The sequence below is a fragment of the Ochotona curzoniae genome, unplaced genomic scaffold, assembly GCF_017591425.1.
Source record: "Ochotona curzoniae isolate NIBS_2020 unplaced genomic scaffold, NIBS_Ocur_1.0 contig_883, whole genome shotgun sequence".
Classification (NCBI taxonomy): Eukaryota; Metazoa; Chordata; class Mammalia; order Lagomorpha; family Ochotonidae; genus Ochotona; species Ochotona curzoniae.
The window spans coordinates 41,710,944-41,734,456 of NW_024466599.1; the positions used below are offsets into that span (position 1 = coordinate 41,710,944).

At 39.0% G+C, this 23,513-nt stretch overlaps 1 protein-coding gene across 7 annotated transcripts in view; it reads left to right on the forward strand.

The window, feature by feature from the left end:
• Positions 1–23,513, forward strand: part of VPS54 (VPS54 subunit of GARP complex) — a 117,271-nt gene that overhangs the window by 5,281 nt on the left and 88,477 nt on the right. For 5 of the 7 annotated variants that reach the window (XR_005885184.1, XR_005885183.1, XM_040993334.1 and 2 more), the window contains exons 2-5: positions 13,132–13,287; positions 14,466–14,707; positions 18,464–18,542; positions 20,453–20,487. Coding sequence is in view for 5 of the 7 variants with exons in the window: in XM_040993334.1 (XP_040849268.1) it covers positions 13,152–13,287; positions 14,466–14,707; positions 18,464–18,542; positions 20,453–20,487 (492 nt within the window). In the remaining 2 variants the exon portion in view is untranslated. Of the gene's footprint in view, positions 1–10,357; positions 10,546–13,131; positions 13,288–14,465; positions 14,708–18,463; positions 18,543–20,452; positions 20,488–23,513 lie in introns of those variants that run through there. The other 2 variants (XM_040993333.1, XM_040993335.1) reach the window with 2 other exon arrangements.

Here is a 23,513-nt window from a genome sequence, read left to right on the forward strand (position 1 = left end):
GTGGCAATATTAGATTTTGCTAATACAGTGACCTGAAATTGAGTTTTAGAAAGTGGGATAAGTTTTTATAGAAAACATACTATATGTTTGCAGAATTTTGTATTTTAACAGTTGGGTGACTAGTATAGAGTTCAAATGAGTACGTGTTTGTGTATGAATATTGTGATGATATGCATATTTTGTGTTTTTTCAATAGATTGAATAAAAGTGAAACTTTGAAATCATCCACATAATTGCTTTAGAAATTTATACCCTGGTAATTATTAATGTCATTTTGCAGTTTGGTTAAACTGCCAGATTATGAAGGGGTTCTGTGTTGTCCAGGTTCTAGACTTGATGGACTTGGTATATATCATTATTGAAGGAGAGTGACCTGATTAGATCTGACGTTTTAGAAAATATGCTTCTGGAGCCTGGCATGATGGCTCAATGGGTAAATCTTCCCCTTGCAAGTGCCAGGATCCCATATGGGAGACCGTTTGTGACCTGGCAGCTACATTTCCCATCCAGCTCCTTGCTTGTGGCCTGGAGAAAGCAGTGGAGGATGGCCCAAAGCCTTGGGACCCTGCACTGGCGTGGGAGATCTGGAGGAGGCTCTTGACTCCTGACTTCAGATTGGCTCAGCTCTGGCCATTGCAGCTGCTTGGGAAATGAACCAGCTGATGGAAGAGCTTTTTATTTCCTTCACTGTGTAAATCTGACTTTTCAGTCAAAATCAGTACATCTTAAGAAAATAAAAGAAAATATGATTTCTGCAGTGAGACTAGAATCAAGGTAGAATTGTATATATGCGACTATATGAGACTTTCACAAAAGCCCAATCTTTACCAATAAAGTCTATAGCTGTGGCAGTGGTAACCACAACAGAGGCAAGGGAAACATTTTTATTATGTACTTGAAGATAGAATCTGTAGGACAAGTGCCAGTTAGTATAGAAGTTGAAGACTAATATGAGCCTGGTGTTATTGCTCTATTGGCTAATCCTCTGCCTGCAAGCACCAGTGTCCCATATGGGCACTAGTTTGTGTCCTGGCCACTGCAGTCCCTGTCCAGTTCCCTACCTGTGGCTTGGGAAAGCAGCAGAGGATAGTCAAGCCTCGGGACCCTGCACCCTCGTGGGAGTCTTGGAAGAAGCTCCTGGCACTTTGCTTCGGATTGGGTCAGCTCTGGCTGTTATGGCCATTTGTGGAATGAACCAGCAAATAAAAGATCTTTGTCTCTCTCTCTGGGAATCTGCCTTTCCAATTAAAGGAAAAAAAAAAAAAAAAAGAACAAGAAGAATTTGAAGAGTATCCGTGAAGAATTCAAGTTGGTTGTAGGATTTCTAGCTTGAGAAACTGTGGATGGTTTTGCTATTAACTGGGCTGTAGAAGGAATACATTTTTTAACACATGGAGAAAGTGATGGTAAATAGTGTATATAAGTTTTTGACATATTGGGTTTTATATTTATGAAATGTACAGGTTGCCCACAGGCAGTTACAGATTTGAGTATTCGAAACTAAAAGTAAGAGAGGATTGGAAAAAGATCTGTAATCTGTTTAATTTCTTCCATCTCTACCATTATCTGAATTCAAGTTTGCTGGTATCTCACTTAGATTATTCCTATCTGATCTCTTCTTGTCTTGTTCCTCAGTGCATTCTCTGTGCTATAATCAGTGGTGTTTCTAAAAGAGAAATCTGATTATGTGACTTCTGTACTTGAATGATTTCTGATTTTGTTGATCCTCATAATGAAATCCACATTTCTTACTTCTTTAACAGATTAAAATGTTTCTTGAACCTCTTTTTCTAACTTATCTCCCTAGTTTGAATGACTCCCCAAAGCCCCTGATTTCCCTAATATATACTTGTCTCAGGCATGTTGAATTATTTGTGGTTTCTGGCAACAGGCTCTGTTCCCTCCAAGCCTTTGCATATGTTCCTTATTTCTGAAATGTTCTGCTTATTATTCTCTTTCCCTTCTCCTTTGGTCTGGTTCACTCTACTATTAAGCAGTTCTTAGTGAGCTTTCAATGGCCTCTTATTATTTATTTGGGAATTTAAAAAATTAAGGTTGAAAGACTAGTAGAGTGAGAGTGTGTGTGTGTATGCATGCTTGTGCACATGTGTGCACATGCACACATTTCCTTTTTGCAAAACCTGAAAAACAGGATGTAGATATGCTGCTTTACCCTTAAATACTGAGGCACATGTTTTTCAGTTATAGGAGTTCTTCTATGTGTAACCACAATACAATTGTACTGGCAGAGAGTATCAACATTTAGCCAGTCACATTATTTGACATGTGATCCATACTTAGCATTTTCCCAGTTCTCTCAAAAATCTATGTACCCATTGTTTTCTTTCAATGCCAGATTCAGTTAATGTATGTATTTGGTGGTATGTGTCTTCAAAACTTCTGCGGTCTGGGTTAATTCTACCAGTTTCCTTTCTTCTTTTGGTTCTGGAATATGTGCCACATTCCGAATTGGCCTGTTTTCTCATAATTAGAGTCTAGTTAGACGTTTCTAGTAAAACCACCATGCAGATGATATGCATACCTACAGTTGTATTACACCAGGAAGCACATGATGTTAGCTATCACCTTGTTGGTCATACAGTTTCATCATTTGGTAAAGATGGAAACTGACATTTTTCTACCAGTCAAGTAGTGAATAATTGATAGGGTGATATGTCATGGTCATCTAAATATCCTGTTGTCTGTTAGCCTCTTTTTTTTAATAAAATTTTTTAAAAATTTGAAAACGGAGTTATAGAGAGGAGAAGACAAAGGTCTTCCATCTGTTGTTTCACTCCCCAAATGAGCACAATAGCTGGAGCTGAGCTGATCGGAAGCCAGGAGCCAGGAGCTTCTTCCATGTCTGCCACATGGATTCAGGGCTCCAAGGACTTGAACAGCATCCCCAGGCAATAAGCAGGGAGCTGGCTTGGAAGTGGGGCAGCCAGGATATGAACCAGTTCCCATATGGGATTCTGATGTCACAGGCAGAGGATTAGACATTGCTTTTAATTTGAATAATAACCAGGTTTAAATATATGCTTGGGAATGCGATTTTTTATTTTTGCGAAAGATATCACATTAAATATTGCTTTTTATAAGACATTTGGAATACCTAACTCTGATATTAATATTAAATTAGTTATAGTTTTTAATCTTCCCAACTCATTGCTGTTACATTCTTCAGCATGATTAAATGACTAAATCAACAGTGAATAAGGAAACACATGCATTCAGAGCTTCTAGGCACAGTGTCTCAGCAGTCAGATGAGGATGTGTGGAATAAAGCAGATTAGATTACTCTCACTTTGTTCTTATTTTCTGCATTCCTTTGGGTTTTTTTTTCATATTGCTTTCATACACAAGTACTTATTATGACAGCATCAATTGTTTATATTTCTTGAAAGTCCAGATTTTTGTTAAATTTTAGCTTCATTGAGATTGTTGTGAGCAATATAATGTACAAGGTAGGAAATTTGAAAAATGAATCTTTTAAAAGATTATGCAATTAGATTTTGTCAAGTAGAAAATCTTAGTTTATTGCTATTTGTGTGCATGAAAGAAATTTAACTGTATCATTTTCCAGAAGCAAAAATTCCAAAAATGTAGAAATTGCTTCTTAGAAAGAGATACTTGAGGTATTTTGCAGGCCAATAGCGTGAAGTCAAGTGAAGTATGAAATGAGAGAGGGATCAGAGAGGAGATTGGAAGAACTTTTACTGCGCTAAAAGTAAATGATTCCTAGCAAACTGCCCTTTGCTAGGATGATGCAAAATGCTTGTTTATTTTCTTACATATATTAACACTGATGAATCGGGGAGGGGCTTGCAATTTTCATTGGCCTTAAAAATAGTAATGAGTTGATTTTTGTTATTGTTTTTAATGACTAAATCTAAGTACAACATTGCAGCATTGTATCAAAAATGCTATCACTTTTCAGCTTCAGGGTAAAAAAACCCAATTTCTACTTTGTGCGTATTGTCCCAAGTTACGGAGATATGTTATAAAATTTTCTTTATAAGTTAATTATTTGGAATTCAGAACACCTTTATGGTGGCTCATAGTAGTGTGCGTATTCCACATTACAGCTGAATACATAACCCTTTGCTAAGAAGAATAATTGCACTGATGAGAATATAATCTTTTGCTGTGAGGGATAGTTTTCTGGTAGTCCTAGTCTTAGGAAAATGTGGTCTCAATTAGATGTTAATTATTCCTATCATTTAATAGAGCATAGACATAAGTAAATATGAGGTGTGAGATGAATAATTATTGGCTATATATAATTAATGGGATAAGGAAAAAAGGGAAAAAAGAACTGGGTGTGTGATACTGGTGGGAGGCAGTAATGAAATAATTTAAGGTTTGTTTTTTAATTGATGGAGTCAGTGTGGTGCACATCGGTATTAGATTTAGAAGGATAAAATCTGAATTTAAACCCGATCTTCACAATGTTTATATGTTGTAAATCAAGTTAATTGGAACTTGGCTCATCATCTATATAATGTAGATCATTGATTCATTCACTAGTTGATTCAAACTTTTTCTTTGTTATTTTGAAGAGTAACAAATAAGTATGAGATATATCATATTTAGTCAAATACATATTAGTGATGTAGTTCTTCCATTGTTTCATTTCTTGCCATCTTTCCTTCATTAATAATGCTTTCACTGTATTCTTTCTAGAGCTTCAGAGAATCCTCAGAAATAATGGTAGGAGTGAGGCAATCAGATTTCCCTGACCCTTCCGTCCAGTTGTCCTCACCCCCACACAGGGAACGGCATGGGCCTAGGAGTAGGATGTGAGGCAACTCTTCTGGGTCACCTTGCTCAGTTTCTCACGGTTGCTTTGTAAAGTTGTTTCTCCAAGTGAGGCCCAAGGTGCTCGGTCCCTGGCCTCATATGGTTGCTTTCTTTCCCCCTCCCCGCCATCACACCTCATATGTTTGTGTACCTACTGCTGCCCATGTTCTTTTTCTTGTTTCTCTTCAGTCTCACCCTTTTTTTTTTCAGTTTGTTTACAAATATGCCTGCCTCTTAGAGATTACAAAGTTCTCATTCAACTCTCTGTCTTTTAAGGTTAGCTACTAAAGAGGTGTTGATGTTACTGTATTTATTACTTGACTTCTTGCCCTCTGTAGTTCAGCTGTCGCACAACTTGTGTCCTGAAACTCTTGTAATATAGTAAATATCCCTTTTGAAGTTTGTAACTACCTTGAACTCTGCCACATGTTGATGCTACTATTCATACTTTCCTCTCATACTTCTCCTTTGGTCTGGTGTAAGTCTAGTAGTTCTGATTGCTTGCTTTCTTTACTTCTAAATAAGTTTGCCTCATTGCTTGTTCAGAGCTTTCATTGGCTTTTTTTTTTGTACTTTCTTCCTTTGTGATTCTTTTTCTGTGGTTATCTGCTTCACTATTGCTGTAATATAGTGTAACTGGGGAGTAGTGACAGAAAATTCAGGGCGACAGGATTTTGTACATTTTAAGAAAGACTTGTTCCAGGGCTGACATGGTAGCTCAACAGGCTAATCTTTGACCTGCAAGCACCAATATCAAATATTGATGCTGGTCATGTCTTAGCTGCTCCACTTCCAATCTAGAGCCCTGCTATGGCTAGGAAGGCAGTGGAGAATGGCCCAAGTCCTCGGACCCTGCATCCACATGGGAGACCTGGAGGAAGCTCCTGGCTCCTGGCTTCAGATCAGCTCAATTACAAGTGTTGTGACCATCTGGGGAGCGAACCCAGCAGATGGAAGATCAAACTCCTTCTGTCAGTAAATCTTTCAAATAAAAATAAAATTAAAAAATGTTCCTCAGAGCAAATATGCTTGTTTAACAGTAATACTCTCTTTTAAAAATAGTTAATTATCCATTATTGTGATACTCAGGAGGAGGCAGAAAGGGCTGCTATGAAAACATTCAGATATTAGGTGGAGAAAGTTGAGATAGATAACCTTTAAGTTTTGTGCAAGGATTGATTTTAATCTCATCTACTCCATTCCCAAGGGTTCAACTTTGACTTGTATTCAGATTCTTTTTAATGCATTATTTCTAGTTGTCTCTCCTAGCTAATTCTCTTCCACACAGTTTTTTTTTTTTAAAGAATTATTTATTTTTATTGTAAAGGCAGATATACAGAGAGGAGGAGAGACAGAGAGGAAGATCTTCTGTCTGTTGATTCAGTCCCGAAGTGGCCACAATGGCTGGAGCTGAATCAATTTGAAGCCAGGAGCCAGGAAACTCTTCTGGGTCTCCCACACAGGTACAGGGTTCCAAAGCTTTGGGCTGTCCTCGACTGCTTTCCCAGGCTACAGGCAGGGAGCTGGATGGGAAGTGGGGCTCCCGGGATTAGAACTGGTGCCCATATGGGATCTCACACATGCAAGGCAAGGACTTTAGTTCCTATGCTGCTGCATTGGGCCCTTAGCTTTTCTGATAGTAAATTCTGTCTGCCCATATTGATTTGCTGTCTTTTGTTCACCTTTTTCTTTTCTTTTTCATTCTGAGGACTCAGATTGCTCAGCAAAGTAATTTACACCAGAAACGGAGGCAAGGATTGTAAAGTTTAGGTTCATCTTAAAACATTCTGTGTCACAGCCTAACTTTAATGCTTGTAGATTATTTTAAAAGAGAGATGTTTATAATGGTAGCAGCTGAGTTGTTTATTGAGTCGGTGCTATGTGCCAGGTATTGTGCCATATACTTACATAAGTTATTTCTTTTAAACATTACAACATGCCTGTGAGGAAGATGCTATTGCTGTTTCATTTAAAAAAATGATGAAACTTGTTAAAGGTCATACAGCTAATTAAGGACAAATGTATGCACTATGTATGTCCAGTACTGTGTTGTAAGAAAGGTATAAATCTAGAATCAAATTTTAGAAAGTCATGTTACATTACATAAACAAGAATAAATTTTAGATTTAGATTTTAAGTATTTTCATCTACATGAAAGGCAGAGAGACAGAGAGAGAAAGAGAGAGACAGAGAGAGAGATATCAACATCTGCTGATTCATGCCTGCAACAGCCAGACCAAGCCAGGGGACTGGAGCTCCATCCAGGTTTTCCAAGAGGGTGGCGAGAGTCCAAGCACTTGATCCATCATCTGCTGCCTCCAGGATGCGTTAGCTGGAAGCTTGACTGAAAATGAAGTGAAGGAACTTGAATCAGCCCTCTGATATGGGATGTGATTTTTTTCCCCAAAATGATTTTTTTTTTTAATTTGAAAGGCAGATTTAAAGAGAGAAGGAAAGATAGAGAAGGTATTCCATCTAGTGGTTCACTCCTCAGAGCGTCACAATGACCAGAGCTGAGCCAGTCTGAAGCCAGAAGCTAGGGATCTCTTCTGGATCTCCCAAATGGGTACAGTGTGCCAAAGCTTTGGATCATCCACCCCTGCTTTCCCACATCACAAACAGAGAGCTGGATCGGAAGTGGAACTGCCAGGACACAAACTGGTGCGCATATGTGGTACTGGTGCCACAAGTGAAGGATTAACTTGTTGAGCCATAGCACTGGCCTCTGGAATGTGACTTTAACCTGATGTGTCACATGCCCATTTTTTTTTTTTTATTGCTTGCATATACATAAGCTCACCTGAGACAGTGCTATGATTTTTATGTTCTGGTTTACTTTCCTGAAGTGTTCATTGATTTGTTAGTTAATTCAGTGAGTATTCAGGTTGTTTTTACTGAATGGCCAGACTGTTTGCTGGCTGTGGTATAAGAATCTGATGTAAGTTTACCAAATGGGAGAGATGAAAAACAAGCATGTAAATAAATGACTTAAAATTGGTGAAAGTAGTGCAAAAGATCACAGACTTACATAAACTATGGTAGTTTGGGGGCTGTTTTTGCTAAATGTGTGTTTGGTGGGGAAAAAGGTGTGCTTTGAGGCAGATACTGGGTAAGACCTATTATCCCACTTGGCAGACATATAACCTGTTAACATTTTTTGTGTACTTTTAAAAATTAACATTAAAACAAAGATTTATTTATTTTTACTGGAAAAGCAGATTTACAGAGAGAAGGAGATGATCTTCCATTCACTGTTTCACTCCTCAGGTGGCCACAACAGCTGGAACTGAGCTGATCCAAAGCCAGGAGTCAGGAACTTCTTTTGGGTCTCCCACGTGGGTGCAGGGTCCCAAGGTTTTGGGCTATCCTCACCTGCTTTCCTAGGCCATAGGTAGGGAGCTGGATAGGAGGTGGGGCCACCAGGACATGAATTGGTGCCCATATGGGATTCTGGTGCATGCAAGGTAAGGATTTAGCTGCTAGGTTATTATACTAGGCCCCAAAATAATATATTTTTAAAATATTTATTTATTTGGAAGGAAATTAAGATTATAATGACCATTGAGGGGAGACAAGGTAGATAGCAGGAAGATAATATAAATATTTTGGGCAGGATACTTAGACAAGGGAAATTGGAGGAGCAGGTAGGCTAGAATGTATACAGTCAAGGGTAATTGGACATAAACTAAAACAATGCGAGTATTACATTTGTGACAAATGTTGAATACTGACTTATAAGGCTTGTAATGTTTTTGGGAGGTAGTAAACAGTCCCTAAATATCTTTGTACTGAAGTATGAGTATGACAGGATAAAAACTTTCTGGGAGATCAATTGTGAAACAATGTGCAGAATGTTAGAAGCATGTCTGGAGGCAGACAGGTTTGTGTTTTTATGAAGTAAGGTATTTTTAATAAAAAGGAGAAGGGGAAAATGATTAATATGTTCACATGTTTGACACTCTAGTAAGATTCCTTATATAAATTGGAGTGGTAGGCCAGAAAGATAAAAAAGAAAAAAAATTTGCTGTTATTTTACATGTAATAGGTGGTTTCATGGGTATTCTGAATTGACTGTGAATGGTGTTATGTAACATTTATGTTCTCTGTAAGCCATTACTATTACAGTGTAAGAACAGGGAAAAATTTTTTCACATAGTATTTGGATAGTGTTTGTTCTTAACTATTCCCTTTCAGCTGTCTGTCTTCTTGTTCATGCTTTAAGAAATTCCAGTGTGTGTGTTTGTGTGTGTGTGTGTGTGTGTGTGTGTGTGTGTGTGTGTATTCTGCAGTATCAAAATCTGATTGAAATTGATTGAAAGGTTTATTCTCCCCATGTTGTACAGCAATGCCATCTTGAGGTAGATTAATAGTTAGAAATGGATTTTTTTTTCAGTTTCTTGTCCTATGTATCTATTTAATGTTGGACAGATTTGTGGAATATTTTCTCTCAAATTGTTAATTGTGAAAAATTAAAAACATTGAACACTCATAAATATTTCACTTAAACTGTTTTTAAGTTTTTGTAGTATTTGCTTTATTTGTTGAATAATTTTAAGCATTATTTTATTCTTGAGGTTGCTTACATAGTTGAGAAGGTTGTATGCCCATGTGGACCACTGATCAGGGTGGGAAGGGTTGAGGAATGAAGGGAAGTGGGCGGGACAAATGTTTCTAATTTATTTTCTCCTGTATTTGATGGGGTGTTTATTGAGGTTTGGACGCTGAGTAATTTGAAAGTAGTTGCAAAGAACATCATAATTCATTCCTAAGTACTTCATTATTCTTGTCTTTAGAGGTTGCTTCTTTGTTGATTTTTTAAAAGGTATATTTTATTTTTATTTGAAAGGCAGATTTACAGAGAGAAGAATATATTTATATGGAAGGCTTCTTCCAGAGACAGAGATTTTGCATCTGCTGGTTCACTCCCCAAATAGCTGCAAAGACCAGAGCTGAACCATCTGAAGCCAGGAGCCAGCTCTGCTTCCAGGTCTCCCACAGGGTACAGGGTCCCAGGGACTAAAGTCTTCCTCTACTGCTTTCTCAAGCCATTAGCAGATAGCTGAATCGTAAGGAGAGCACCTGGGACTCCAGTTGGCACCCTACTGGGATTCAAGCACCAAAGGTGGACTCTTAGCCTACAATGCCATGGCACTGGCCCCTTCTCAGTTGATTTTAATCTAGAATAATTCCCCACCTTTATGAAGTACGCAAGTGTTTGTTGTCTTTCTTTCTTCTTTTTTTAAAAGATGTATTTATTTTAGTTGAAAAGTCAGATTTACAGTAAGGAGAAACATAGAGAAAGAGCTTCCATCTGCCAATTCATTCCCCAATTGGCCACAGTAGCCAGAGCTGAGCTGATCCAAAGCCAGGAAGCAGGAGCTTCTTCTGGGCTTCCCATGTGGGTGTAGAGTCCCAAGGCTTTGGGTCATCCTCTACTGCTTTCCTAGGGTACAAGCAGGAAGCTGGATAGGAATTATAGCAGCAAGGACATGAATGGCACCCATATGGGATCCTGGGCCTATAAGATGAGGATTTAGTCACTGAGCTGTTGCACTGGGCCCCCAGGTGTCCATTTTCTACAGTTTTCTTGTAGAATGTTTCACATGTTCAGTAAATGTGATTATTTCCTCTTGCAATAGTTCAAATCTAATTGTCTTGTTTCTTCTCTGTTTCTTGTGTGCTTAAAGGTAGATCTAGAGGAAGTTGATCTTAATCTTGGGTCTTGGAACTGAACTCCACAGGGTCTGTGCATTTTCTTAGTTGCTTATTTCTTACTGTATTGCTTTGTGAATTGTGTGGTTGGTTTTGTTTCCTTTGCACTGAAAATACATAGATAGAAGTAAAATATTATGTTTTGCCATTCCAGCAAACTATGGATAAAGTAGAATGTGTGAACTCTTTCTGTTAAATATTTCTTTGTTGGGCCCAGTGCGATGGCCTACTGGCTAAAATCCTCACCTAGAATGCATTGGGATCACATATGGGTGCCGGTTCTAATACCGGCAGCCCTTCTTCCCATCTAGCTTCATGCTTATGGACTAGGAAAGCAGTTGAGAACTGCCCAAAGTCTTGGGACCCTGCACCCTCGTGGGAGACTCGGAAGGGCTCCTGGCTCCTGGCTTTGGATTGGGGCATCACCGACTGTTGTGGTCACTTGGGGAATGAATCACTGGATGGAAGATCTTCCTCTGTGTCTCTCCTTCTCTCTGTGTATATGACTTTGTAATATAAATAGATAAATCTTAAAAAGATAGATTTGTTTGTTTGCATTTGAAAACTGGGATTACAGAGAGAATTGGGATAGGGAGAGAGTTCTTCACTTGCTGATTCACTCCCCAAGTGGCACCAAAAGCTGAAACAGAGCCAATTTGCTGTTTGGAGGCAGGAGCTTCTTCTGGGTCCCTCATGTGGGTGCAGGGTCCTGAGGATTTGGTCTACCATGTACTACCTTCCAAGGCTATAAACAGGGAACTGGATCAAAAATGGAGCAGCCAGGCCTGGCACAATGGCCTAGTGGCTAAAGTCCTCGCCTGCCTTGAATGCGCCAGGATCCCATGTGGGCGCTGGTTCTAATCCCAGCAGCTCCACTTCCCATCCAGCTCCCTGCTTGTGGCCTGGGAAAGCAGTTGAGGATGGCCCAAAGCCTTGGGACCCTGCACCTGCATGGGAGACTTGGAGGAAGTTCCTTGCTCCTGGGTTCGGATCGGTACTGGCTGTTGTGATCATTTGGGGAGTGAATCATCAGATGGAAGATCTTCCTCTCTGTCTCTCCTCTCTGTATATATGACTTTGTATTAAAAACAATTAAATCTTTTTTTAAAAAAAGTGGAGCAGCCAGGACTTGAGCCAGCATGCATCAGGGATGTCACTGCTGTAGGCAGAGGACTAAGGTGCTATGCCACTGCACTGGCTCCTGGGTGAACTATTTTTCTTACAGGTCTTAGCCTGTCCTGTCTCTCTGTTCCTTATTTCCAAATCTTATTTCTATTAACTAGTTTTCCTAACTTGACTTTTTAAAAACTTGTTAAAGTGTACATTCTTTCCCAATTTTAAAATTCTTTTTTTTTGGTGTGAGGAGGAGGAAAGAGGGAAGGTTGGAAAAGGGGAGCAGTTAAGCGTAAGTAAGCACTCTCAGCATTGATTTACTATCTGACTGCAGAAGCTGGAACTAAAATTCAGTCCTGTTCTTCTGCATGGATGATAGGGGCCCAAGCATTTGGTCATCAGCCCCTGTCTTCCCACATGTATTATGAGAAAGCTGAATTGGAAATAGAACAGCTAGGAGTTAAACTAGGTATGGATACCAAAGTAGATATGGTATGGGATACCAAAGTCACCACATTGCTGGCCCCAAGTCGGCCTGCCTGTTTTCATTCATACCCCACCTTCATTCTTGTAGAACCCTGAGGTTCTTCACTCCAGTAGAGCCCTGAGGAAATTTATGCAGCCTTTGTGTTCCTTTCCTCATCTGTAAAAGAGTTGAAGAGGGGCCTGGCGTGGTGGCGCAGTGGTTAAGGTCCTCACCTTGTACGCCCGGGATCCCATATGGGTGCTGGTTCTATCCCGGCAGCCCCACTTCCCTTCCAGCTCCCTGCCTGTGGCCCGGGAAAGCAGTTGAGGACGGCCCAAGGCTTTGGGACCCTGCACCCGCGTGGGAGACCCGGAAGAGGCTCCTGGCTTCGGATTGGCATAGCATCTGCCGTTGCGCTCACTTGGGGAGTGAATCATCGGGTGGAAGATCTTCCTCTCTGTCTCTCCTCTATGTATATCCGCCTTTCCAATAAAAAATAATAAAAATAAATCTTAAAAAAAAAAGAGTTGAAGAGATACTGGCTCTTGTCTTTTCTTGGCTGAGACATTGTGGCATTTGGGGAGCGAAGCAGTGAGTGGGAAATCTCTTTCCAATGTCCTCTTCCTTTCTCTCCATTACTCTTCCTTTCAGAGGATGAATGAATGAATGAATGAAGCAATGAACTGATCTTAAACAAAACCTCATGTCTTGTTCATTTTATTTTAATGCATAATTACTGTATAATTGCTGAGAGAATGGAATGTGTTCATTTTTAGTATACTGGGTACAGTATTGAAAACTATTATCCTTTAAAGATTAAAAATGCTTGCGTAAGAAAATTCTTTTTTCATGTAAAGGACAGTTTTCTTAGGAGAATAAATTTAAAGAACAACTCAAGACTAACAGATATTCAAATTGCAAACTGTGTGGGATTTTGAAAAAATGCTTTTGTTTTTGAAGGAATATTTGTAAAGTGCATAATACTCAATTTTGAAGTAAGTGTCTTAAATTATTATTTGTTTCTCATTGTTTATCAGTTGAGTGGTGATTTTATGCAATGGCTTCAAGCCACAGTTCTTCACCAGTGCCTCAAGGAAGCAGCAGTGATATTTTCTTCAAAAAAGAGGTAGATACAACAAAACACATTCGACCTGTGCAGTCACTGCCAGATGTGTGCCCCAAGGAACCCACAGGTATTGCTTACTTATTTTTTAAACTAATTATTTATGCTGTCTTTAAATGAGCAATCAGGTTTTATAGACTTGAAAGAGTGAATTTAAAGTGTTAAAAATAAAGATGTAACAAGTTTGGGAAACTGGAATATAATTCTTTTCATGCATTTTTACTTTATAAACTGAAAAAGGCACAGATTTAAAGGTATCTAGTTAGAATGTAATACATTCAGTTCTCATTTGCTGATTGTGTTTTTACAAATTTGCCTATTTATGGAAAATTTCTTGTAATTCCAAAATCAATACTTATGGCACCCCTGAGGTCATTGGCAGTGAAAAGCAAAACAGTGAAAATTTTTGTCTGACACACCTGTTCCCAGCTGAGGTTGTACAAGATTGTACACTGTCATATTTTCTTGTTTGGGGTTGTATTTTAGTGATTTTTAAATTTTTGTACATTTTTCATTTTCGTGTGTGTGTTTTTTTAATTGGTGATGTTGCTATTTAAAATGCTTCTGAGTATAGTGCCAAAGTACTCTAGTTAGTATTCTTAAGCACAAGAAGACATTAATGTGTTTTTTTTTTTAAATAAAGAAGCTTTCTTTAGGCATGTTATAGTACTATTAGTCATGACTTTGATGTTGGTGAATAAATAATATATAATGAAAAAGTTGTCATCAAATAGAAACACACATAAGATAAGGTTATTTTGTGATAGATTAATGAAAGTTGTGTTAGGAGGTTCATGAGAATTTACTCCTTACTTTTCTCTAGGAGCCTTGGTAAAATATTCACTATTTGTTGTAACTTTATAAAATAAACCAGAGTATTATAGGATAGTATATATATATATGTGTGTGTGTGTGTATACATACACTAGGAGATGGCAGAGTTTTGATGTTTAAAGGAATGTATTACATAAAGGATTTAATAAAAGATTTTCTGTAGCATCTACCCAGCCTTGCAAGTATGACTAAGATTTTGCATATCCTTTATCTTTCACACATATTTTCATGCGCTTGGCAATTGATTGTAGAAGTGGAAGTTTATTTAATCAGATTTACTTTTTAAAAATCATTTACCATGTAAAGACAGGTTAGTTGATTTGTGTAAAATGGAATATAAACATTTTACTTTGTCTGCATCTGCTTTCAAATATAGAATCAATTTTACAGAACTCTCTCATTTACTTTTTGCAGGTGATTCAAATAGTTTGTGTGTCGCCCCATCTCTAGTTACAGATCAACATAGGTGGACTGTATATCATTCCAAAGTAAATCTCCCAGCAGCATTAAATGATCCTAGATTAGCAAAAAGAGAATCTGACTTCTTCACGAAAACATGGGGATTGGACTTTGTGGACACTGAAGTTGTACCTTCGTGCTACCTCCCACAGATCAACAAGGAACATTTTGCAGTATATCAACAGGAAATTTCTCAGGTAATATCTAATCTTGAATTATAGTCAAGTCAAAAGTTATAGAAAGATTTCTAGTTTGATATATTACATATTTTGAGCTAATAACCTTTGATGAACTTACAGTATTCTTTTTTCACTCATAAAAATTCTGCTATCCTGGTTTGCATTTACATTTTTATTTAAATATATTTACTTATTACAGTATTTTTTCAGAATTACACCTTCCTGATAGTACTGAGATTCAGCATGGAGCTTGTATTACCTAACAAGGAAAAGAATTTTGTAAGGCCTGTTAGAGCAGGATGATTAGCAGGTAGAATGTTTCTATGGCTCTCATTCACTGGCTAGCTTTAACAGATAAATTTACTTAAAGAAATGTTCAGGGCCCTGTGTGGTAGCCTAGTGGCTAAAGTTCTTGCTTTGTTTGTGCTGGGATTCCACATGGGTGCTGGTGTGTGTCCTGGCTGCTCCACTTCCCATTTAGCTTCTAACTTGTGGCCTGGGAAAGTAGTCAAGGATGGCCCAAAGCCTTGGAACCTTGCACCTGCATGGGAGACCTGGAAGAAACTCCTGGCTCCTGAGAAAAAAATTTTTATGTTGATAAAATTTTATAACACTTATGGGCCTGGCTTGGTAGCCTAGTAGCTAAAGTCCTTGCCTTGAATGTACTGGGATCCCATATGTGCACTGGTTTATGTCCCAGAAGCCCCACTTTCCTTCCAGCTCCTTGCTAGTGGCCTGGGAAAGCAGTTGAGAATGGCCTAAAGCCTTGGGACCCTGCTCCCATGTGGGAGACCTGGAGGATGGCTCCTGGCTTCAGATTTGCTCAGCAACAGCTGTTGCTGCCACTTGTGGAGTGAATCAGGAGATGGAAGATCTTTCTGTCTCCCCTCATCTTTCCAATAAAAGTAAGATACTTAAATAAAGAAAATTTATAAAATTGTAGTATAGAGTCAAAGTAGTGCTAACACATATAGAAAACATGTAAAATGAAGAATCTAAGCTTTTACCTTAAAATTTCTTAAATAAGAAAAATAAGATCAAAATAAATTCAAAGTGGAAGAAAAGCAGTAAAAAATTAGGAGCAAAATCATTGAAGTTGACAACAGTGAATTGCTAGAAAAAATTAACAAAATCAGAATTTGGTGAAATTAATTAATAGAAAAGCATGTAAGAAGATTAACCACAACAAAAGAAAAGATAAACTACTAATGTCAAAAAGGAGCTATTGATATTCTTTGAGCACTGGAAGGATAATAAAATAAATTGTGATTTACTCTGTGTTTATGAATTTGATAATATAACTAAAGGAACCAATGTCTTCAAAGGTAAATGCTACCAAAATTTACTCAATAACAGATAATCTGATTAGACCTATAGTAAATAAATTAAATAATAATTTCTCAAAACAGAAAGCACCAAGTGCAGATGGGTTCACTGATGTTAATACTTGACATGTTTTTAAGTTTTATTTTTAAAGATTATTTTATAGAATTATTTATTGCAGACTGAAAGAGAGACAGACAGATCTTCTATCCACTGGTTCACTCCCCAAATGACCATAATAGTCAGAGCTGGGCTGATTTTGTCCTAAGCTTAGAGCTAGGTGCTTCTTCTTGTTCTTCTGCATGGCTATAAGGACCCATGACTTCTGACCATCTTGCATTACTTTCCCGGGCCATTATCAGGAATTGGATCAGAAGTAGAGCAACAAGGGCTTGAACTGGTACCCATATGGGATGCTGGCATTGCAGGGAGAGGATTAATCTGCTAAGTCACTGTGTTGACCCCTTCATGTATTTTATTTTTATTTGAAAGGCAGAGTTACACAGAGAAGGAGAGATAGGGAGAGACAGATCTTCCATCTGCTGGCTCACACTTCCAATGGTAGAACTTCTGGAGCTGGGCCCATCTAGAGCCAGTAGCTTATTTTTGGTCTTCCACATTTGTGTAGGAGCCCAAGGATTTGTCATTCTCTGCTGCTTTCCCAACCCATGAGCAGGAATCTGGCTCATAAGTGGGGTAGCTGGGACTTGAACCCATATGGAATGCTGGTGCCATAGATGAAATCTTAGCATACCATGCCACTGCACCAATCCCACACCTTACGTTTAAACTACAAATTAGAGCAAGTTTTTACTGTTTATCTCAGGAAAGAAGCAGGGGGCATACTTTATAACTTGTTGTATGATGTCAACATTGCTGTAAAACAAGAATCAGATAAAAATAAGACAAAACATTGTAGATCATTACCTTTCATGAACAATATGGAAACTTTTTAGCAAGCTATTAGAAAAATTGAATCTAACAATGTTTAAGATTTATATATCATGAGCAAGTGAGATACATCTCCTTGTGCAAGGCTAGTTTAGTATTCTAAAAGTAAGTAATGTAATTCATCAGATTAGTGGGCTAAAACTGAAAAATTGTGTGATCATAGAAATAAAAAAAAAAATTGACAAGAAGAACCAGTACCTGTTTATGATATTGAAAGAAAAAAAAAGGGAAGAAACAATATTCAGCAAACTTCTTGAACTTGATAAGGAACATTCATTAAAACCCTGTAGTTAATGGTAGTGATTAGATGCTTCCCACTAACAAGAACCAGTGCCCATACGGGATGCCAGCATTGAAGATGAAGCTTAACGTGCTATGCATAATGCTGGCCCCTAAAAGATTTCTTCATTTGATTTAAAGGCAAAGATGGTGAGGGAGGGTCAGACAGAGAGAAGTCCTCCATCTGCTGGTTCACTCTCCATTGTCCACAACAGCCAGGGCAGAGCCAGACCAAAGCCAGGAACCAGGAACTCCATCTGAGTCTTCCGTGTATGTGCCAGGGACCCAAGCAGTTGGGCCACCATCAACTGCCTTCCCAGGAACACTAATAGGAAGTGAGATCAGAAGTGAGGCAGTCAGAACTCAAACTAGCTTTCTGACAAGGGATGTGGGTGTCGCAGGTGGTGGCTCAATTACCACAGAGAAAATCTAAGTGACTTTTTAGATGTGAAAGCAAAAGCATCATCTGTGAAAGAAAAATTTGGAGCTCTGTGAAAGACACTATTCGAAAATTCAACAGACAAGCCAGAGATTGGGAGAAAATATTTGTAAGCCACAGCTGACAGAGGGCCAGTTACTAAAATGTACAGAGAGCTCTTAAATCTCAACAGTAAGAGAACAAACCACCCAATAGCAAAATGGGCAAAGGACTTGGAAGCAGACATTCATCCAAAGTCCTGCAGTAACTGACAGAATTATTGCTAGGATTCTGCACACTACTAGCCAAATGTTTTCCTGTTACCACACTCTGTGCTCTTGGGTGTCCTGTCAATCTGCAAAGATGGCCATGTTGTTAGTGGTCATCTAATCCTAAATTGGAGCAGAATTTTTGTTTTTGACTCAGAAAATGTCAAGAACTAATTTTGTCTTTCTATGTTGCATATGAAGTTTTTCAAACTTTCTGCCTTGGCTTAAATTATTCTAGATTTCTTTTTTATTAGTGAGGATTTTCATTTGTTTCTAATCCATTCTGTGTATTGTGATGTTATAATAATTACATAAGATGGGATGAGTAAAAGTGCTTAGATATTTATAAATCTCACAATGATTATATGGTTTACTAAGCAAATTTGTTTATATTTATGTTCAAGAGGCTAGTGATTTAATAGTAAAAATTATAGATATGGTTTGGAATGTTCTGATATTTGTTAAAACATTTTGATGTGTTGGATACTCAGAATTCTACATAGCACTCACCATGCTATTTGTCTTTTTTATTAGAAAGAGAAGATTCATGAAAGATGCAAGACCATTTGTCCTCCTAAAGATACTTTTGACAGAACTGTTTTACATACTCATGGTATGAATATATGCTGTATGTTGGTTATAAAACATGACCGGTATATTAATTTAAAAACTTTGTTGGCTGTCATGTCTATAATTTTTTTAGTAAATTTTATGAATTTACAATCATAATAATTTAAAAACGATTTTAAGAGAGTCATGGATCTAACACTAGTGTACTCCTTCACCTCAGCAAATAATTTAGTATCTTGGTGCTTCATACTTTGCTATTGCTTAAAAATAGGTGAGGAAAAAACAGTCTTGGTCATCAAGGAGCTGATGGTCTCCTAAAGTTGAAGAAGCAAACTGGTCATTTCAGCTATGGAGTCAAGAGAGAAATCACAGGAGTTCAGTATGTTGATGCTACTATCAATACAGAGTTAAGGCTGAAGCCATACACAGAGGTCAGAACATGAAGAGCCTTTTAAGTCATACTCAGGAATCTTGCTCTTTTTAAAGGCAGTGTAAAGCTATAGCATATTTTTAACCAAATGTGATAAGATTTATGATGATATACTTCACTTTGAAATATAATGTACCTAGTTTGTAGTTAATGAATTATGGGATTATTAAGACCAGAGACAAAAACACAGTTTGAGGCTACTGCAGTAGTACGAATGAGAAATGACATGTTCTTACTAACAGTTACAGGGGAAATAGAGAGGAAATTAGGCTTTTGTGAGATGCCTCAGAGATCAAGGCCAGTCAGTTGTTAATGGAGTGAGATTATTTAAGGTTAGGGGTTTTTTGCTTGGGATGTCTGAAAGCTACAGTTCAGTGAGAGAGGTGATAGAGCAGTTGGGACTTTGCAAGAATGAGAGACCAGTTTAATTGTAGACTACAGTGAAGTGCCTGTCTGGTAACCCGGAGCTCAGGAAAGAGCGATAGGCTAAAGACATAGGAAGGTGGACATAAGCACAGACAATATGTCAGACAGTGACATGGCAGTTGGATTCAAGGGCATGTGTGGGGTCATCCACAAGAGATGTGAGTAGTGAGGATTAGAACGTTATGAAGCTGTCACATTTAAAGGGCCTATAGAAAATGAGTTTACCTGTTAAGTGGTCAGAGAAGTGGGAATTCCACCTTAGAAATGAGTTTCTTGTAACAATGGTTATTCTACAATGTTAGAATATTTTAGGGAGGGATGAGTTTGCAAACTGAGATATCTGCTTGGATTTGAAATAAGAGATCTTAAGAATATTTAGACTAAAGGGATGATTCTAGAACACTCAGTGTGATGTATTTATTAGTAAGAGAAAAAAAAAAGATTACCAGTATGGATGTGACTGAAATATTTGAAATCAGATATTGAATAGAAGGAACAGAATGGAAAAATGATTATTCCTGGCCATGATCAACAAGGCAGGAAAGGAATTTGTGTAACTCTGTGACTGCTTACTTTTCTTTAATCTAGTTTTGGCCCTGGAATTTCTTTTTGTTCTGACTCAGTTTTTTTTTTTTTTTTAATAAGATGAACTAAGCATGTTTACATATAGAAATAAAAGAAATAGTACAAGGGAAGAGTTTCAAGATATGGAGAAAGGCAGTATAATTGATGAAGCAGGCTCCCAGAAAAGGCAGGAAGGGATGGAATGCAAGTGCTTTGGAAAGGAGAAGGTTCCTCTTCTGAGATTCGATTGGCAGATTGAGATAAAGTAGGTTCATTTGCAGGTAATTTTGTAGGTGATAATCATACGAACTAAGAAAGAATGAGTATGAGATTAAAAAGCATAAGAATTCTGGATGGAACCATGGATATTTTAAACAATAAAAAGCAGAATTTTTACTTTAAAATGTAGTTCATATCATGCCATATTTAACCTTTGATTTGATTGTGACCCAGCATAACATTGAATTTGTCAAAATATGTTTTATAGAGGTAAAATGAAAAGAAATCTAAATATTATACTTTTTTTTTTGTAGATAAATCCAGGACAGATCTGGAGCAAGTACCTAAGGTAACAAAACTTAAAAGTGAAAATACTGCTTTCTATTTATTTATTTAAAGGTTTATTTATTTCAGCAGTTATACAGAGGGAGGGAGTAGGGGAAGGACGAAGAGAGGGAAAAAGAGAGAGAAAGAGAAAGAGATCTCTCATCTATTGGCTCACTTCCCCACATGGCCTCAGTGCCCAGGACTGTGCCAGCCTGAAGCCAGAACCTATAACTCCATCCACAGTCTCCCAGGTGGGTAGGTCCAAGCACTTGGATCGTGTTTTGGCTGTTTCCCCGGCACATTGTCAGGGAGCTGGAGCTGCTGGAACATGAACTCATGCGATACTTCCATTGCAGGTGGTGCTTTAACTTGCTGTGCCACAATGCTGGCCCCTCAAATGATGCCTTTTAGGATTTGCTCTTTATTTTACCTTATGAGATCCAACTGGCTGTTTTTTTCATGTGGGCCACTCTGCCCCTTTTGGGATTTCTGTTTTGTATCATTAATGTGTTCCTCTTAATGGAAACCTGCAAATATGGCTAAATCTTTCCATCCTAGAAAATAATTTAATTGTGCTTGCTTTGGCAGCACATATACTAAAAATTGGAGCAAAAATAATTTAATCGATCTTAGTATCATATCAAATTATTATTTTTTCTTTGCATGAAAAAACACTTTTAAAAAAGATTTACTGATTTTTTTTTTTAATTGGAAAGTCAGATTTACAGGGAGAAGGAGAGATAGAGAGGAAGATCTTCCATCTGTTAGTTCACTCCCCAAGCAGTCACAACAGCTGGAGCTAACCCAGTCTGAAGCCAGGAGCCAGGAGCTCTTCCAGGTCTCCCACGCGGATGCAGGGTCCCAAGGCTTTGGGCCATCCTTGACTGCCCTCCCAGGCCACAGGCAGGGAGCTGGATGGGAAGTGAAGCAACTGAGATATGAACCAGTGCCTATATGAGATCCTGATGCATACATGGCAAGGACTTTACCTGCTATGCTATTGTGTCAGGCCCTGAATGAAAAATTTTGTAGAGCTGTATAATAGATGTGGGTTTTGAGGTTTTTTTTGTGGGGAGGGAGTTGGATGGAGGAGTGTATACATTGGCTTTCTTAGAGAAATGTGACAATTTTTCTTTGGGATTAGAAAGAAAAGATAAGCACAAAAAGAAGAACGGATTGTTTTTAAAGTTATTGGATTCCTTCAGACCCAGTCCACATGTATTCCAATGGGTATTGTAGCCTAACCTACCCTGGTCGGTCCCCAGTCCCAACTCTTGCTGGTGGGGACAGTAGTCTAGTCCAGCCTGACCCACACCCAGCCTTCATGTGAACTGGTGTGTGTTGCAATCCAACCAGGTCTGGCCTGCACCCTGTTCTGGCTCTTGTTCATGCAGATGTGTTCTGTGGACTGGCCCAGTCTGACTGGCCAGCAGCCATTCTGACCCTCACCAGTAGATGCTACAGCTTAGCCCAGCCTGGCCCATCCTGACCCAGCTCTCATATGAACCAGTGGATGCTGCAACCTATCCCAGTCTGTCCACACCCATTCTGGCTCTTGGCGTGTCAGTGGGTATTGGAGCCTATCTCAGTCTGGCCTGACCCCAGACCTAGCCCATATGCATGCCAGCCTTGCCTAACCTGGTCTACCTACAGTCCTGGTTATTGTACTCACTAGTGGGAGCCAAAACCTAGCAGGGGAGTCCTCAAAATTCCTCTACCAGACCCATCCCAAGCTCTGGATCTTGTGTGGGCTGGCAGGTGCTTTGAATGTACTTGGCAATGAGTGTCAGTTGAGTTCTATGATCTGGCCTGGCTCAGCCTGTTACTACCCCTGGCTCTTGATTAGCTGCAATCCCACAGAGATGAGTCACAAGTTACTTACAGAATCTGCTCCCAAATCCAGTTCTCTTGCATTTTAGTGGGTGCTGCAGCCCAGCCTGATGTGGCCCTCCCCCTGCCCTGACACTTGTGGGTAGGCACTATGTGCTACGTAACAACCATGCCCCTCACCCCAGCTTTTGTGCACGCTGGCAGGTAGAAGGTGATACTACTTAGCTCAGCCCAGGTCTCCCTCTTGGGTGGGTGCCTTGGCTTGACCCAGACATGCCTTCCTGTTTCTCCTGTAGACCATCCCATCTTAGCTTCCTTGCAAACTTGTGAGTGCTGTGCCCCAGTCTGTGGAAGCCCCTAGAAGTCATTCTTCCCCTGTCAAACAGGCCCTCAGTTGATGCCACTACAACATGCCCCGGACCCCCTTCCCCAGGCAATCTGCAGTACTCCCACCTGGGGGCTGCAGTGACATGCCTCTGCCTTTTATTTCCCACCTTCCCTTCTTGTTGTTAAGAATAAGCAACTATGCTGGCATATTGGTTTAATTAAGTCAAATTTGTTATTAACAATTCCCAGAAAGCCTGCCAGTGATTGGCTGCTGTTCTCCCAGTAGTGTGACACTTGTCTAGGTACAGGACAGCTTTGGCAGTTGTCTATAGCTGGTGCATGATGTACTTTTACTCTGAGATAGAAATTATTAATCACTGTGTTATGTGAGGAAACTTATAAAGCTTCATAGAAAATATTTGGAATGTTTATTTTGGTACAGTTTTTTGGAACTCAAGTGTTTTTTTCATAGTATGCATTTCTATGAGTTTTCTGAAGATCTGTCAGACACATCAGTTGCTTTTGCGCTCTTCTAAATTTTTATTTTATGAAAATTTATTTATTTGAAAGGTTAAGTTAGAAAGAGGGAGCCTGGGAGAAAGTATTTCCATCCTATGGTTCACTCCCCAAATAGATGCAGCAGTCTGGGCTTGGCCAGGCCAAGGCAGGAGCCAGGAACTTCTTAGCTTCCTGTGGGGTGCATGGGCCCAAGCACTTCCCAGGAGAGTTAGCAGGGAGATGCATCACATGTGGAGTGGCCGAACTGCATGCCAGTGCCACTGTAGGCAGCAGCTTTACCATCTGCACTACAACGCTGGCCCCCACTTTGGCCCTTTTGATCAAGTTCTGTTACAAGGGAAGATGGCATGAAAAGGCATGGAGATCAAAACA